Source organism: Dermacentor variabilis, chromosome 9, assembly GCF_050947875.1.
Source record: "Dermacentor variabilis isolate Ectoservices chromosome 9, ASM5094787v1, whole genome shotgun sequence".
NCBI lineage: Eukaryota > Metazoa > Arthropoda > Arachnida > Ixodida > Ixodidae > Dermacentor > Dermacentor variabilis.
The window spans coordinates 113,767,047-113,783,893 of NC_134576.1; the positions used below are offsets into that span (position 1 = coordinate 113,767,047).

Below are 16,847 nucleotides of genomic sequence, written 5' to 3' on the forward strand. Positions count from 1 at the left end.
TTAAGCACCGCCTAATTTTCGCCCGGCGGCGGCTATAAGGTATTCCGACGATGGCAACGACGCATCAACGAACGCAGAACATCACAAGACAGCATCCTCCTCCTGGAAGCAGTTCTAACTACAGAAACGACGGCATGTCCTTCGAGATCTCCCTGTTGGCTGCAGGATCTCGAAGGCCATGGGAAGTACGTGTCGACCATCAAGAAATTGAGCAATCTTGGCAAATGTAGGCGCAATTTTGAGAAGTTTCTAAGAAATTGGTGATCACGTTCGTTGGAGAGAGCTGTTTACAATATCAAGGTGTTGACTGCGGAAGGAATTGAACAAGTTTTTATTCAAAGCAGCCATCGTGGTGAGAGGTAAGAGCTTAGTGAGAGACAGCTATGACGACGTGTCGTAATTCTGCCAGGGTCATTTAAAAAAAGATTTCTGTTAAAATGCCATCGCACATACGTCTGGAGCGAAACAAAGATCAGCGAGTATAAATTCTATTGGCGAATATTTAAAACCATTGTAATTTAAATACATTTTAATTTCCACCTTATCCATATACTTTTTTTCAGACCATACCCCCCGATGGATTTCATTATAAGGATTGTACTGTTAAATTTGACCCGTTTAGAGGAGTTTCTTTTTAAGAACAAGTCTAATTTCATTTGTGTGGTCGTTTAGCTATCTCCACACCATTCTAGTTTGATGCCTCTTAGAGGGTATCAGCCTTTAGATGAATGAAAACAAGCAAGAAAAGCGTTCCGGACGATGCTCCTTTAGTGCTACTTTCGGTTTTGCGTCATCTGCTCGGGTAACGTAAAAAAAATTTAAAAAATCCACGTACTTCTTTTGCAAGCATTACAGTGAAGTGTGGTTTTCAAAGTTTACAATGTTGCTTTGTATACTTCGCTGTGTATTCGGACGCCATTGAATCCTAGGACCTTATTTATATTTGCTTTTTCTTCTTCTTTCTCTTCCCGCGTGCATGCTGGTTTGCGCCGGCAGTGGGCATGTGCCAGTAATTGTTCAGAACAAGTACACGTAGCCATCATGGAGCCGCGAAATCAGCTGCCTCGACTCCCGAAAGGAATGACTTGTCCGGCCGGCCTCTACAGTCGTTTGGTCGTACTCTTACTGTGGTATGTCTGAAATCCTTTCCGGTGTTTACTAAGATTCGTTCTTCTCAGTTCTGTTTGATTCTTATAGTCGAGGAACGTTAAGGGCAGAAACTTGCGGTAATTGAAGCGGAGAGCCACTCTGACGACTGACGATGAGCAAGAAGGAAAAGATCGAATCGCCGCTACCTGTCCTTCATCTTTCCCTTTGTGGTGATTCCCATGCAAAAACGATGGGAAACAGAGTCATATGGGATGCAAACTTGCAGACACCTAATATAGAGAAACCTAAACGTGCTTTAACCTAATCGGGAGCAGCTGACCAATTTACCCAGATTGAATCAACACTGTGGCAATCACAGGTTGACGGGGTCGTTCAGCTTGCGTCAAAATTTGGGTTACGCAGAGCCTTCCCCATGCATTTTTAGGATTCAATTTTCTTGGCGCTCCTGACACACTCTATCTCTGCGTACTGAGTGCCGGAGCTCTTCTCAATCCCTAGTGTGGTAAAACTTCGGGCATACCGACATGGCTCGTATACTTTTGACAAGGACTGTGCATTAGAGAAGTCAACATCGTCATATACCATGAAACGCTTTTTTCTTCTCTCTCTCTCTCTCTCTCTCTATTAGCTGTTTACACAACGCAAAGTGGCTTTGTCGTTAGGGCATTCTGCCACTCAGCACGAGGACACGCGTGCGATGACAGTCTACGGAGGCTGCATTTTATGCAAGCGCAAGGCAGCAACTTTCGCGCGCACAGGCTTCTTTCCGAATAAGTGTTGCTGGCTTTGTCGCAGCCGCGTCAGATTCTAAACGAGTAGGATTTATGGAAGTTTCCGTTCTTCCGGCCGTTTAATTTGTGCTGCGCTCCGGGGAATTCTTTAATGCGTAATGTTTTCGACTGGTTTTCCTGGAAGATATGGTCATCAATCTTCCAGGTTTTCCTGGAAGATTGATGAGTACAAGTTAATATCTACCTACTGCAAGCGGTGGCAATAAATTTTTATTTGAAACACCTATTTTTACGCGACAGTTTCCTGAAGTCGTAAAACTTTAAAAGAACATCAGCCATCAAGTTTACACAACTAACTCAATCGCTATAATAAAATTGCTATTTTTAGCTCTAAATTCTCATGTAAAGATGGGAGAAAGCTTTTTTGTTCATATTAAAAATGATCTTCGACGATCGATCGATCAATCTATCTATCTATCTATCTATCTATCTATCTATCTATCTATCTATCTATCTATCTATCTATCTATCTATCTATCTATCTATCTATCTATCTATGTATCTATCTATCTATCTATCTATCTATCTATCTATCTATCTATCTATCTATCTATCTATCTATCTATCTATCTATCTATCTATCTATCTATCTATTTGTGTCCCTACTTTAGTCAAATGCCTTGCGCATTACTGTTGACGGTCTTTTTGTAATTATTTCTTTAGTAATTTTCTAGCTTTCAGCATGCCTGACAAGTCTCCCAAATTTTTCGCAACCCATACCAATTTCAACTAGTTTTGCGATTATACTGAATTTTCTATAACGTGTTACGTATAGTAAATTCAGTTTGCGAATAACGTCAACTTGTCGTTCTTAGAAAATTGATTTGGAAGCCTTGTGATTATAAAGAAAACGCCAGAGACACTTTCATCGAACAAGCTGATACCGAGAAGTTCCCATAAAGGTTAGTATGAGAAAAAAGAAAGTTGCTCAAGAAGTCGGTGTCACCTAAAAAAAATATCATCCTTGTCGTTAATTGTTAAACCAAGTTTGTGACTGCGGTTGTGGTGCCTCAGAAGGTAAATCATTGTTAATAAAGCGCATCTGTATGATTCAAAATGTTCTGGAGAGTGCTATAGAAAGGCTTAAAACAGGAAAGATCTCGTTCGGTTCTTGTTTGCGCAATTTTGCGAATGTGGAAGTTGACAGGTTGCCATGAGTACTTTCAGGAGTCTGAAGACGAAATTCAATTTACAAATAGTGATTGACTACTGACGTAATGGATGGTTGATTTTGAAATTACACATTGTATGCATAAATTGTCCTAATACACAGTACACGTGTATATTTCATTGAATATATAAATAATTAACACCCAGACTTGAAAAGAATATGATAATCTTAATTTTGAAAACATTGAGCGAAACGGTAAATCCAACGAAGATTTGCCTATGCATAGCTCTAACGGTTTGTTGCTTTGTTCTTTAGATACCAGTTTTGGAAGTATCACTGTTCGTTTATAACCGGAATACTTATGTACTTGGTGGAGACGTTGCATTATACCTCCAGACCTATCTGCATAAACTGCTAGTGTACAGTAAGAATAAATCTGAAATATGTTATACAAGCTGCACTATGATGTAACCAGAACGCCATGGAGAGAAAATTCTCAAGTTACTTTTCAAGTTTCTCGTTCTTTCAACCTCAAACAGGCGAACTGATACCCTTGCCATGTTTCAGACAATAAAGAACGAAGAGGCTTGTGTATTAATGTACATTGTTGTACATTAAATGTAAACAACTTTACTTAACTTTGAGTGTTCAACGATTCTAGAGCTTATGATGAACACTGTAGTCGAACGTCTCAGCGCAACTGGCATAAACACATTAATGCACATTTTCAACCTCAAGTTTCCGGTGAAGATAATTTTCGATGTAACCAATTCGGTTTATGTATAAATTAGAAATATAAAACTTGTGTCATATTTCCAAATAATTTCATAGGCTACAAGTACACAGCAAGCTAGCTATATGTTCGTACTTTACTTCAGTCCATATCGTCTTCCATAAACGTACTGAAAATAAAACACCTCTGAGGTACGAACATCCTTGTCTCTCAATTTGTGCGGAAAGAACAAAGATGAATTAGCTGTGTTAAAAGGAGAGAATGGTGGCAAAAGCGTAGTGCAAAAACTAATTTTCCGACCATCGCTGCTCAATCCCCAACTAGGGCCGCAGCTTCGACGCAAACCCTTTTATATAGCAGGCCTGTGCAGTCTGCTTTGTGACGTCATGCTACCTAGAACAGAAATTTACACTTAAATGCCAATGCCTCTTAGATAGCACAAGACCGGTGCAGTTCGATCCCTGATGCCAATACTACGGTTCCCGCTTACCAAATAATCTAATTGGGACGCTATTGAGTAAGCCCAACGCCACCAATATTGCACAAGGCCTGTTCACTGCCACTCAATCCTACAGGGATGCTCCCGAGTAACAGGAGCATCCCTCTATCGTATCGTCTGGTGTGACGCTAGGGTTGATTTTGACGTCAGCCCTATCGTCACACCAGCCTTGGCATTCGAGATTAAGGGCGAGGTAGCACGACGTCATGAATCGAAGGCAACAGGCCTTTTGTAATCTATGTGGTGTTGATAAGCCGCCGTGGTTTCGACGTCCATGCTCTGGTCAGGCTGGACCGGGCAATAGAAATTTGGGTCTAGGTAGCACGATGTTATAAAGCAGTGTGCACAGGTATGCTATGCATGAGCAGCTGCCAAAGCCGGTCGTGACCAAAGAGTGACGCTAAAATCACGGCGGCTTTGTCGGGAGCATTCGATGCTTTCTATGGCATTCGGGCAAGATAGCTTGACCTTATGAATTGAAGTGCCCCAGCTTCGGGATATCTAGGACGCGTTACATGTCACGGCAATAATTTGATTATTCAAACACTGGGGCAGTGACTGTGATGTATTCCAATCTCGTTCTTTTGTTTTAGCGTGGACCTGGCTCTCATAACCTTCCTCGTGGCTGGCGGGACAACCTACGGCCTTTTGAAGTTCTCCCGCACTGGAACCCCCAAACAGGAGCATCTTCCAAAGAGCTTCTATGACGCGGACGAACTTTCAGGGTACAACTATGATATAGTGCCAGACATACTGCACTTGGTTAGGTAAGTCAGCGAATTTGACAAGCCGAACACTTCTGGCTACGATACAGCTCTCTATACTATTCAAATGGGGCCGGTAGTGAAATTATCGCTCCCTGTTCTGCTGAGAACCGAAGACACTTAAGGGATATCAACGTTTTTCAGCTTGGTTTAAAGTAAATCATTCTTTGCGGCCCCTACCGGACTCTCCTGACCGAGCCTGCGTGATGATGCAGTCTGTGTAATGGCTCACAGCTACGACACCGCTCTCAGCTTTAATACCCTTGCTTATGTCCACGATGCTGGCCATGCTTTTTTACGGAATTACATAGTGACAAAAAGCACGATACCTAAGTATTCTGATTGCAAGAAATATACACAATAAAGAACACAATTGCTTCAATAAAGCAAACCTCTTTATGCGAATTTTCGGGGTTTATGTTTGGCACATACGCTTTAGTCGGTCTTCCGCCGAGCAAACCGCTGTTTACTGTTGCGCTGTCTCCAGGATCGGCCGGGTCAAGTATGCGCGCCCAGCCAGGATGTATTGTCGAAGCTAAGCGGGCCAATCACAAATACAGTGTAAAGCGCGGTCACGCGCGCCACATGGTTTGTGCAAAACGCTGTGCAGAGTTTTATACTTTGTTGCGTGGCATTTATTTAACCGCTTGACGAAAGCTTCACGTTCACGTGACCGAGAAATATGCAGAGCATGTTGTTTTTGTCGGCTGCACTACACTGTGTACCTGACAACCATTACTCAATCTCAAGCATCTGGCAACATGCGGCGGTAGTTTGATATGTACTATTATTACTATAACTACTATGTGCTATATGTACTACTATGTACTATACTACCACTTATTACTACTACTAATATGTACTATTACTACTGCTATTACTACTATGTACTATATGTACTATTACTAATATTACATCTATTAAGTAAACGGGACAATATCGCCAAGTTTTCGGACATTAAATGTGCATTGCAGGTCCCACATATAGCTGGAAAATTTTGAGCGCATCACGGGTGGTAGAAAATTTGCCCTAATTTTTTTAATACCTCACTTGAATCGCAAAGCAGGCTGGAAACGCTGAATTGTGGAAAAATTAATTGGCACACTTAACGGCTCCCTCGAGGAACCGATGCCGGTACCGAACACCATGCTTTTCTTTGCTGCAAGCATCGGAATTTATTGCTCCAGGAAATGGAACTACGTAATGGCCGCCGTGATGCGTCTTTGTTTTTGCATGTATGTTTCGGCAGTTCGCGGCTACTTTCTATAGCGCGATCAAATCAATTGCGGGTTCAACTCAAATCACGACTTTCTTGTTGCAAATTTGATGCAGTTAACTCTTCAACATGAATGACACGTCAAGTATTACTCTGCGATTTTTTCTTCATGATTACCAAGCTTGTAACGCCCTCTTGAAAGGTATTCGCTGTTAACTGCAATCATCTCGGTATCTGCGCAGGTACAATCAGGTAGAAGTGGACTTTATTGACGTGGTGGCCTTCCGCTCCATGTATCTCAACCAGCGGCCCGAAAAGATATACGTTCACTGCAGTCCTTGCGGCTTTCAAGGGAACTACACTCGCTTTCTGGAAGGCATCAACTTCACCTTCATCCCTGCTGTTTTCCCCACTGAGATTTTTGGCATTCCCATACAGGTAAACAAAATCGCTTCAGCCAGACTGCGTGAATCCCCTACCACCTATATGTTTCCCAAAATGATCACTAGAGGGAACTGTGGCGTTGCTATAGTGTCGCTACCATGGCAATGATTCATATTGGTAAATGTATCTGTCTAGTATTTGTGATTTTGCCTTCCGACGTTCTTGCAGCGGTGTTTATCACGATTTCTTCAGTAGAATTTTTAGCCTGCATTAGTTTTCAGAACACATAAGAAGTATGTTCCGCGCGCATGAAGCCTTGAAAGCATTGTACTTCTAGCGCAATACTTGCCGACCGAAAATTATCAATTTCCAAAGGCGCCAAGCCACTTCAAGCTAGAAAGAAAAATACGCATTACGTGTACACTCTACAGTCTAAATAGTTGCAACCTTTAGGGTGTAAATTTGCAACACAACAATAATCATCATCTGTGTTGCTTGCGTTTCCTTTCGTGAAAACGCTGTGCTCGTTACCTTCCTGTCTAAAATGCTCTTTCGTGCTGATAACCCGCATGTCGTTCGTCACTTGGAAGTACCGGGCTCGCAGGGTTAAAATAAGGAAATGCGGACAAGACAGATGACGGCTATTCTTGTGTCACAAATATGCACCCGAAAGGGTGCAACTGTTCTTAGAGTGTAAAAACTAAGAGAGTTCTGGGAACTCTCTTCAAGGGAGTAACTGTTTGTCCCATATTTTGCTCCCTCTTCGAGTGTAGATAGACCCCCTTTCAGGGGGAGTCCTCCTGACGGAGTTTTATCACCCCACCGCAAGGGAGTACTAGTGCACTATCACATAGTTCCGATACCCTCTCCACATCAGTAACAGTACTCCCCAGGACAGGTACAACGCGGCCAAAGTGGGCTTTTTTGATGTGGTGGCATTCAACTCCATGAATTTGAAGCGCCGGCCGAAAAGATATACGTTCACTGTAGTCCCTACGGCTCTGTAGGGAACTACACTCGCTTTCTTAAACGCCTCAACTTCACCTTCTTCCCCGCTGGTTTCCCCACTGAGATTGTTAGCATTTCCGTAAAGGTAAATGAATTCTCTTCAGCCAGAAATCCTTATGCCCCTACCTCTTATGTGTTTCCCACAATGAACAGTAAAAAGAACTATGGCGCTGTTAAGTACTCTCCCAGACAGAGTGCTTCTACTCCTACAAAACGAGTACTTCTACTCCTCCAAGCCCAGTGTTTCTACTCCCCAAAACAGAGGTCTTGTACTCATTACCGAGAGATTTTACTCTTTCAAAGCAGACTGCTAGTACTCTTTCTAATAGTGTGAAAGCTCTCGCGATGTGGAGCCATGGTGATGTAAGAAGGGATTCGGTCTGTTTACATTTGGGGTATATTTGATTTCTTCATAACCAGCTCCTATACTTATGCTTGGTGAATTAGATCAAGCGATTGAAGGCATCTGGCAGGGAGTGCCGATTATGTTTTAGGCGCTGGCCTTTCTCACACGCCGCAACGTATTTCAGGACGGAGCGGGCAAGGCCTGATTAAAAGAAGCGTTGGCGAATCTGGTCGAAGGTGCGGGAGACGCCAAGGTGACCTGCCATTGTTAAATCATGAAGTTCTTGGAGAACAACTGACCGGGGGTGCTAAGGAATGACGAGGAATAGGGCAGCACTGTCGGGGCGTACATTATGGCGATATAATACACCATGCCGGAGAACAGGCAGGGGAAGGGACGAATCACAAAACGAAGATTCCAAGCCGGCAATGATGGCGTGCAAGGCGGCATCAAGGCGTTGCTTGTCGGCAACGTGTAGCAGCTGAGAAACGGAGAAAACGCAAGCGTCGGCATCGGGGTCAGGGTCGGCCGGTGGTTCGTCCACCCGATAGCGTGAGAAACATTCGGCGTCTTCATGTAATCGGCAAGACTTATACACTACTGCATAGAAATATTCTTGCAGCCGCAGAGCCCAGCGACCAAGCCGGCCGGTAGGTTCCTTGAGTGAAGAAAGCCAGGAGAGCGCGTGGTGGCCGTGATTACAGAGAAGAGCGTTCCATACAATCACGGGCGGAATTTGAAAACCGCGTAGACTAGAGGCAGGTATTCACGATCTGTGATCGAATAGTTGCGCTCCGTTGCTGCGAGGAGGCGGCTAGCGTAGGCGATAATACGATCTTGACCCGGCGTGTTGGCGCTGGGCTAAGACGGCTCCGATACCGTGACCACTGGCATCAGTACGTACCTCTGTAGGAGAGGGCGGGTCAAAGTGGGCCACTTTAGGTGGCGTGGTGAGAATGTTGGTGAGCTGCGCAAACACGGCAGTTTTAGCGGAGCCTCATGTAAGCAGCACGTCCTTCTTCAGAAGATCAGTAAGCGGTCGGGCAATCGCTGAGAAGCCTTTAACGAAGCGTCGGATGCAGGAGCAGAGCCCTACAAAACTTCGGACGTCTTTGACAAACGGAGGTACAGGAAAAGACGTGGCAGCACGAATTTCCTGTCTCGTTGAATACCGGAAGCGTGGGCGAAGTGGCCCAGCACTGTAACCTGCGGACGACCGAAGTGACATTTCGATGAATTTAGTTGCAGCCCAGCCTCGCGGAAGACTTGAAGAACAGCTTATAAGCGCTCAAGGTGTGTTTCAAATATAGGTGAACATACGAGAACGTCATATAGGTAGCAAAGACATGTTGACCATTTGAACCCGTGAAGTAAAGAGTCCATCATAGGTTCGAACGTTGCTGGGGCGTTGTACAGACCGAATGGCATAACTTTGAATTGATATAAGCCACCAGGGGCGACGAACGCGGTCCTTTTTTGGTCCTTTTCATCCGCAGAAGTTTGCTAATAAACAGACCGAAGGTCTCTTGATGAAAAGTATTTGGCATCATGGAGACAATCTAGGGCGTCGTCAATGTGGGTCAAAGGGTAGGCGTCTTTCTTTGTATTGAGGTTTAGGTGACGATAATCTACGCAGAAACGCCCTGTGCCTCTTTCTTTTTTACATGTACCATGGAAGACGCCCAAGGGCTCGACGTCGGTTGAACAATACCTTTGCAAGCATCTTGTTCTCTTCATCTTGAATAACGCTATGCTCTGAAGTAGAAACTCGATATGGCCGCCGATGAGTAGCAATGGCATCACCAGTATTTATGTGATGCTTAACAATTGAAGTCTGGTCTAATTGGCGATTGTTGAGGTCGAAGATGTCGTGGTAGGATCCCAAAAGGCGGCACAGAGGCGCTGCTTGTTCAGGCAATAGGTACGCAGCAATCATGGGACGAAATGTTGCGTCAGGGCAAATAGCACCCTCTGGACATAGTGAAGAACCTGAGCAGACGTCAATTTAAAACGTCGTGATGTGGTCATCACCTATAGGACGCTGAATTGCAATCGATATGCCTTGGGGTATAATTTCCTTAGTCAGGCCAAAATTGACGACGGGGAGGCATGTCCGGTTATCAGCGACGGTGATGACGGAGAAGGGCACAGTGATTTTGCGTATTAAAAGGACATCAGGTACAGGTGTGACAACGTAATCACCATCGGGCAAAGGGAAAGATGATAGCAAATCGACGAAAGTCATGGCTTTAGGCGGCAGGCGGATGAAGATGGTCGTACTAAAGTTGTTCGGCAGTTCGGCACGAATATGCGCGAGCAGAGGAAGTTCGAGGCAAACGGTACCGGTGGAACAGTCGATCAAAACTGAATGCGCCGTAAGAAAGCCCAGTCCGAGGATTTGGTCATGGGGACAATTGGTCAGCACTGTAAAAAGAGCAGGAACGTGGCGGTCGGTGATACTGATAAGGGAAGCACACATTCCAGTGGCGTAATCAATGCTACCATCGGCCACGCGTACGGCTCGAGTAGTAGGAGGCGTGAGAAGCTTCCTCACTCGACGAGGGAGGTTAGAACTCATTATGGTCACCTGGACTCCAGTATTTATTAACGCTGTCAAAGTGACACCCCCCCCCCCCTCTTCGCCGTGAACATGAAGTAAGTTCTGGTTAGTTGGGAACGTTAATCGAGCATTTCTACACGACGAAGACAATACAGCACTACCCCCAGGAGCTTCATGGTCTAGTTTTCCGTCCGCGAGGGTCCAGAATTGGTCGGCGACGAATAGCGGCGCCACTGGGACGGCGGGGACCGTTGGCGCTGCGGTGACAGCGAGCGAGCACGACGACTGGCATCGATGAATACGCCTGAGGTAGCAGGCATACGGCGAGGCGAGTAACGGCAAGGGTAGGCATATGGGCGAGGAGACGGGGAAAAGAAGAGCTAGAATACGGCGACGTCCAGGAGGTCCGGCAGTGGCGAGCGACGTGGCCAATGCGCAGGCAACGGAAGCAAATGGGCTTGTCGTCCGGGGTTATCCACTCGGTAGGGTTGCGGTATTTGTGAGTCGAATACCGATCGCTGTGATTCGTAGCTGTCGGCACCGGTCGGGCGTCAGGTCGGGGGACGGAGCATGCAGCAGGAAAATCAATGTTGGAAAATTCTTTCCGCACAACTGCCTGAATGAGAGAGATCGCTGGGGCTGATTGGTCAATGGTGGGGTCAAGTGGGCATGGATGGAACGGCGCAGGCCTTGTAGCCTCGAGCTCGCGGTAAACAATACGAGTTACGCACTCATTTAAGGGTGGGGTAGTGGTACGGTCGATGCAAGACGACGTCGCAGCCGCGTTAGGGAGCCGGGAGCACTGTGGAATGACGCGGGGGCTTTCGGCTAGTTCAAAGCGGCGGCATTCCTTTACAAGGACGTTGATGGGGGACACATTGTTAAAGATCAACAGGTTCAACACGTCATCCGTGATCCCCTTAAGTACGTGGCCGACTTTCTAAACCACAGCCATTTTGACGTCGACTTTCCGGCAAAGAGCGAGAACCTCTTGCATGTACGGGACATACGATTCAGTAGAAGACTTAACTCCGCTAGCAAGCTCTTTTCTTGCAGCCCGCTGCCGACCGGTGGGATTTCCAAAGAAGTCGGTGAGCTTCTCTTGAAAGCATCCTAGCTAGAGATCTCGTCCTCGTGTGTTCGGAACCAGACACGAGGAGTGCCGCCCAAGTAGAATAGGACATTCGCTAGCATAATGGTATAGTCCCAGCGGTTGTTTTGGCTAACACGCTCATACAGGGTGAGCAAGTCTTCAGCGTCGACATTATATTCGCCGGAAAATGAGCCAGGATCGCGGGGATCGGTAACGTACATTGTCGTCGGGGTTGCTGGAGTAGGAGGAGACGAGTTTGTCACCGGGAGCCATGGCGAAAAGCAGGACGGTGCGGCCGCTGTGGAGCTCCGTGGCGAGGACGGGGACGGCACCCTCCACCAAAATGTTAAGCGAACTAGGGATTGAGACTGGAAACTATTTACAAAGTATATTTACAAGGCGTAGCTACAGCGCTGGCAAGTTCAGCCGGCAAATCGAGAGCCAGACGGCGTTCGTCGTCTTCGTCGGGGCGCCCGCGTGCATCTGCCACAAGAAACACGCAATAGGCATGTATCAATATGTAGCAGTACAGATGAACACTAAAAATAACTGCGTGCCTAGGCGATGTGCTCAAAAGCACTTGAAGATATTAACCCTATATTGCTCAGGTTCCTCAAAATATTCACATCTTACTGAATGTCGTGTAGCCGGACAGTTCGGCACAAAACTGTGTTCGTTTTTGCTGTAGATTTCCCAATGTACACTTCAGTAAACGTACAAGCCATTCAGCGCATTATTCTACATTGAGAACGTGTTGTTATGCGCAAAGTTAGAACCAGCTAAAGAAATTAAGCCAAGCCTGACTTATAGCTAAGCTATATATTAGAAGTTGAGGGTTGATGGCAAACATGAAATCCTGCTGCTCAACATGCACCCTGGCTAAAAAATATTACTAACTTACTACTTCATTCATAAACTTACTCTTATGAATGTGACACAGTGTTGTGCGGAAATCGAGGGTGGATTCCTTGCTCTACACCTGCATTTCTCACGCAGGTATCTCACCACGCTACAGACGTGCTCCGTCTGATGGCCCTGATGCGCTACGGAGGATACTACTTCGACAAAGACGTGTTCGTGATTCAGTCACTGCGACGCTTCCTACGATACGAGGCAACCCTCCACTTTGCGGACGGTGTCCTAATGGGAAACATGGTGATGTTCTTTCACAAGAATTCGCGCTTTCTTCGTCTCTACCTAGACACCTACCGCCGGTAAGTCGGGCGTACTACTTTACTACTTTACTGCTACTGATACCACTTTCCCCCCTGAGAAGCGGGTTCGATGGTTCGGGGCGAATATAATTTCCCTGGTATAGGAGACTACAGCCAACATAACTGACTCTGGAGAAAGGACAAGAAAAGGCTACCGCACAGCGCTGATGCATGGATCGGGAAACCGCTAGCACGCCGCCACGATACAGCAAATTGTTGTCTGCCGGTTCGCCAGACGAATGCCCAACTTAAGTGCGAACGTAGCAAACCACACGCAACAGGATTGTATATTGAGGTGGAGCAATGAAGGCTCCTGGTATTTAAGAAGGTTGTCTTCTAAGGCCCAGTGCAGGTGAAGTTGAGTTTTCAGTGTGAATCAACAGCAGGCGTGGATGACGAGAGGCGATTCAGAGAAGATCCAATGCACAAAAGCTTAGGCATTCGATAAGTTATCTAGTTTACGGGTCCACACACTTACCCTCACACACACACATAATTAAATAAAGAAGAAAAAAAATGCTGGGTCTTTCTAGGGAAGAACTACGGGATGGAGCGCACATAAAATCTGTGCAAATGTCAAGTGCAGATGCTTGTTTTTGCAATAAAATGCAAGTGGTTGGAGCATTTTATAAGTTTATTTCCGCATATCTGTGTATAATCGCGCTTGCCGCAATGCTAATTCCATCATGGCGACGCTCTTACGAGTGTAATTTTCTTGGCCAGGTAATTATCTAAAGATTGTTTTTCATTTCAATTATTCTACTACCTTCTAGTAGGGGCCTTGGGCAGGAGTTGAGAATATGTAAGGCTACAAATACTTGGTCGCAAGAAGTGCATATCGCGGGAAATAACATAAAGAATGGTTGTGCTTAATAATCGATTTTGCAGCAATAACTTGAGAGCGACCAAAGAAAACGGAGGTTTGCATGTCACTTTAGCATACGCTAATCTGGATGGAGACAAAAGCCTGGGCGATCACGAGACATTCGAGAAGTTCATTGACATTTTCTGTCGAATGCGTTGTTACTTCATATCACTTGTTTGCTCCATACAAAGGTCGTTGTTACGAGTGCCTTAATTAACTCTACCCTAATCGAAAGTGCCTTAATCGCCTTTGCCTTAACACCAACGGTCGTGGTTTCCACCATTAGTTCCCACGAGGATCTAGACGCCTATAGCCTAACCACTATCATTCGCGCTTCCCGGGAAGATTTTCGGGTATGTGAACAAGCTGATAATTTTTCCCTAATACTCCATTTGTACTTTTAACAAAGAAGGTTGAAGACTGGGCGTGTTAGTATGCCATATTAGAGACTCGACTGCGCAACATTTGGACGACACATACAGAAGAGAAATTTGCGAACATTTTGCGATGCCAAAAATGATCACACCACAAAGCGGGCTTGGCATTGGTGGATGGCCGTGTTTGCAAAATCTTTTCGTTTTGTCGTTACCCTGCCCCCCCTCCCTCCGAGCATCTGCCAGTATTTATTCCATTGACAAGGAAATAAAGCGATAGTTGCAAGTAGCGCTCTGTGGTGTGTGTTTCTCTTCTGTGTGTGTCGTCCAAATGTTGCGCAATCGAGCCTCTAATAAGGTTATGGTTATAATACATTTGGTACTCAATGCGGGTTGAAAGAGTACTATTCGCGCAGCCTTATTCATTGGTTGAATAACGTTTTCAATAGTGATGCCACTGTTTTGCCTATTACTAACAATGGCAATGGGGAATACTGTGCCCGGAGTGCAAGGCGCAATGCAAGGAGACGCATGTACAACTGGTTTTATAGCCAGAATTTCCTCGCTGCAGCCAGCAGAGGCTCATGGGCCATGTTAGAGTCGTCTAGGCCGCCCAGTGGTCATATCCACTTCTCGTATGCGTTCCTGACGGAAGTACTTTTTTCACAGCGCATCGTCTGCTCGACATTCCCACGTCACGTGTTCAATGTTATGTTGTACTGGTTAGATGAAGTTGAGGCAGGTGTGCAGGCCGCTGTAGCTGGCGCCATGTGCGTAGTCGTGAGCGTAACACACTGCTGCCTTGCCTCGGCTCGAAGTCTTCCGTATGTTTGCCACTTATCTACCCCCTTTTGCCTGAGGACAAAGCTAGATTGAAGACAGAAGAGAAGCACTTGCCCTCCGTTAAGTAAACCAGGAGGAAGTGCGCGGCAGTTCCGAGTTACAGAGGATCTTAACTACATTCAATATCTCTTTAATGAAATTGTTGCGAAGCACGTAGAGATGCGGGGGCGCCTTGTCGCTTCAACGGCTCTACTTTTCACTGCGCAGGTTGAATGACTCGCGTTGGTATTACAACGCGGGCGAGGTGCCCGCCAAAGTTCTCTACCAACCGCATCCGCATCTCGTCCATCGAATGCACTATGGCCTGGAAACCGGAACGGACATGCTAGGCGCCCTGTACGAGCCACACGCCTACCCGTACTGGCGGAACGCTTTTGCCATACACCTTCTGGCGCGTTTCCGCTGGGAGTCGCCATACGATCCCTTGCACGCCGCTCCGTTTAACGAAACTAACATCCGAGACGTCGACAATGCCTTTGGAGAGATGGCGCGCTCGGTTCTGTTCGGAACCTCCGCCTTCGTGCCCCCGGATGCGCCCATTCTGAGCCTCGCCGAGCTCGCGGCCAGAAAGGACCGGGGCGAGGACCTGACCAGCGTGCGCCCAGGAAATGAGCGGCCATTTTTTTACCCTGTGATAAACGCCACCAAGCTTAAACGCCGCCGCTGACGCAACTTCACAGGCAGATTGATACGGGGTGCTCTTTAATTTTGAATAAATTCAAAACATAAAAAAGAGTTCTGGTTTAGCGAACCGGGACAGCGTGTCTAGACTGAAGTGTTGTGATGTATATTGTGTAAAATGTTTGATGAGTTTTTGCAGCGACAACGGCTAGTGGTTGGCTCCCTCGCGTTTTTTTATGTCTACCGGAGCTAACCGCCTTCTATTGCCGAAAAACTACATGAAATGGTCAATTTCCTTTTTCCTGTGGCCTTATATGTGCTGAAGCTACGCAACTTCTGCTACTTGCGTACAAGACATGTAACGTCGATGTTCCTATCGATGCATTTGCAGTGACTCCGGTGGACAGTTCTCCTGGTTTGTTTTCTGTAGCGTGTAGACCACCTACAGAAGCGGGACAAATCAAGGGCAGAAACAACGTCCGAGAAGTTAGGGCTTTTTCCGCAGGTTTCTTAAAAAACAAAACGTTCTTCCTGTGAAATACATTACAGTGAAGGAACTATAGGTGGCACGAATGTGGTTTACTCGAATTTCTTCTCAGCGTCACCACTCATTTCATCTTGCTGCGTGTTTTTTGACCAATGCTGTCAAATTAAAGCGCTTTCCTGGGATAGTCAAAAGCCCAGTGACTTCTTGAGGCACTCCTGAAAACGAAAAAAATTACCGACGATTACGTTACTTCCTAATGCGAAATTTGAGCGCAGCAAATAAGCTGTTTCACCTTTTTGATAGATTGAGGCAAAGAAATCGAGCAACACATGTATGCGCTATCACAGAATTTTTTTTTTATTTTTCACACGTATTCCTTTAACAAAGACTCCACTAACAGTTCTTGACAGTCATGAAGGAAGCTTTGTGGTCGGAGAAATAGACTGATATATATGTTCGACTTGGTACACCAATGCTTGATTCTCAACGACGAGATCTATACAAGTGCCTCGCGAGGTTGTCACAGCCGTGGGACGCGTTTCGAGCGAGAGGAACGGGATGTTCTCCCGCATAAGTGTTAGGAAATTGCTGTTTGTCTTTATGTCAAGCCGCCACCGATCTGGCTCTCTGATTGCCACCGCACAGGGGTTGCATTGGAGGAGGAGCGAAGAAAGGAATTAAGTTCGAGCCGGCGCTTTGACAACAGGAGACTCGCAGGAAGAGGGGGGAGGGGGGCGGCGTGTACACCCAGCGGCAAACGATGGGGGCAGAAGCGCGCGCAGCAAGCGGACAACACGATAAAGGGAGGAGGGAAGAGATAGCAGCGAC

At 46.1% G+C, this 16,847-nt stretch overlaps 1 protein-coding gene across 1 annotated transcript; it reads left to right on the top strand.

Moving 5' to 3' along the window:
- The first annotated feature begins 991 nt into the window (after positions 1-991).
- On the top strand, positions 992-16,226 carry LOC142558503 (uncharacterized). The gene is made up of 5 exons (XM_075670631.1): positions 992-1,130; positions 4,838-5,011; positions 6,467-6,662; positions 12,612-12,829; positions 15,119-16,226. Exons 1-5 carry the CDS (start codon positions 1,042-1,044, stop codon positions 15,576-15,578), a joined length of 1,137 nt encoding a protein of 378 aa, XP_075526746.1. The 5' UTR covers positions 992-1,041; the 3' UTR covers positions 15,579-16,226.
- Positions 16,227-16,847: the final 621 nt, after the last annotated feature.

Excerpts from the sequence above, each read along its gene's own strand:
- LOC142558503 (XM_075670631.1), top strand. The coding sequence starts at position 1,042 with ATGGAGCCGCGAAATCAGCTGCCTCGACTCCCGAAAGGAATGACTTGT. Across the intron at positions 5,012-6,466 it reads GACATACTGCACTTGGTTAG|GTACAATCAGGTAGAAGTGG; the intron begins GTAAGTCAGCGA and ends GTATCTGCGCAG. Across the intron at positions 6,663-12,611 it reads TTTTTGGCATTCCCATACAG|GTATCTCACCACGCTACAGA; the intron begins GTAAACAAAATC and ends TTTCTCACGCAG.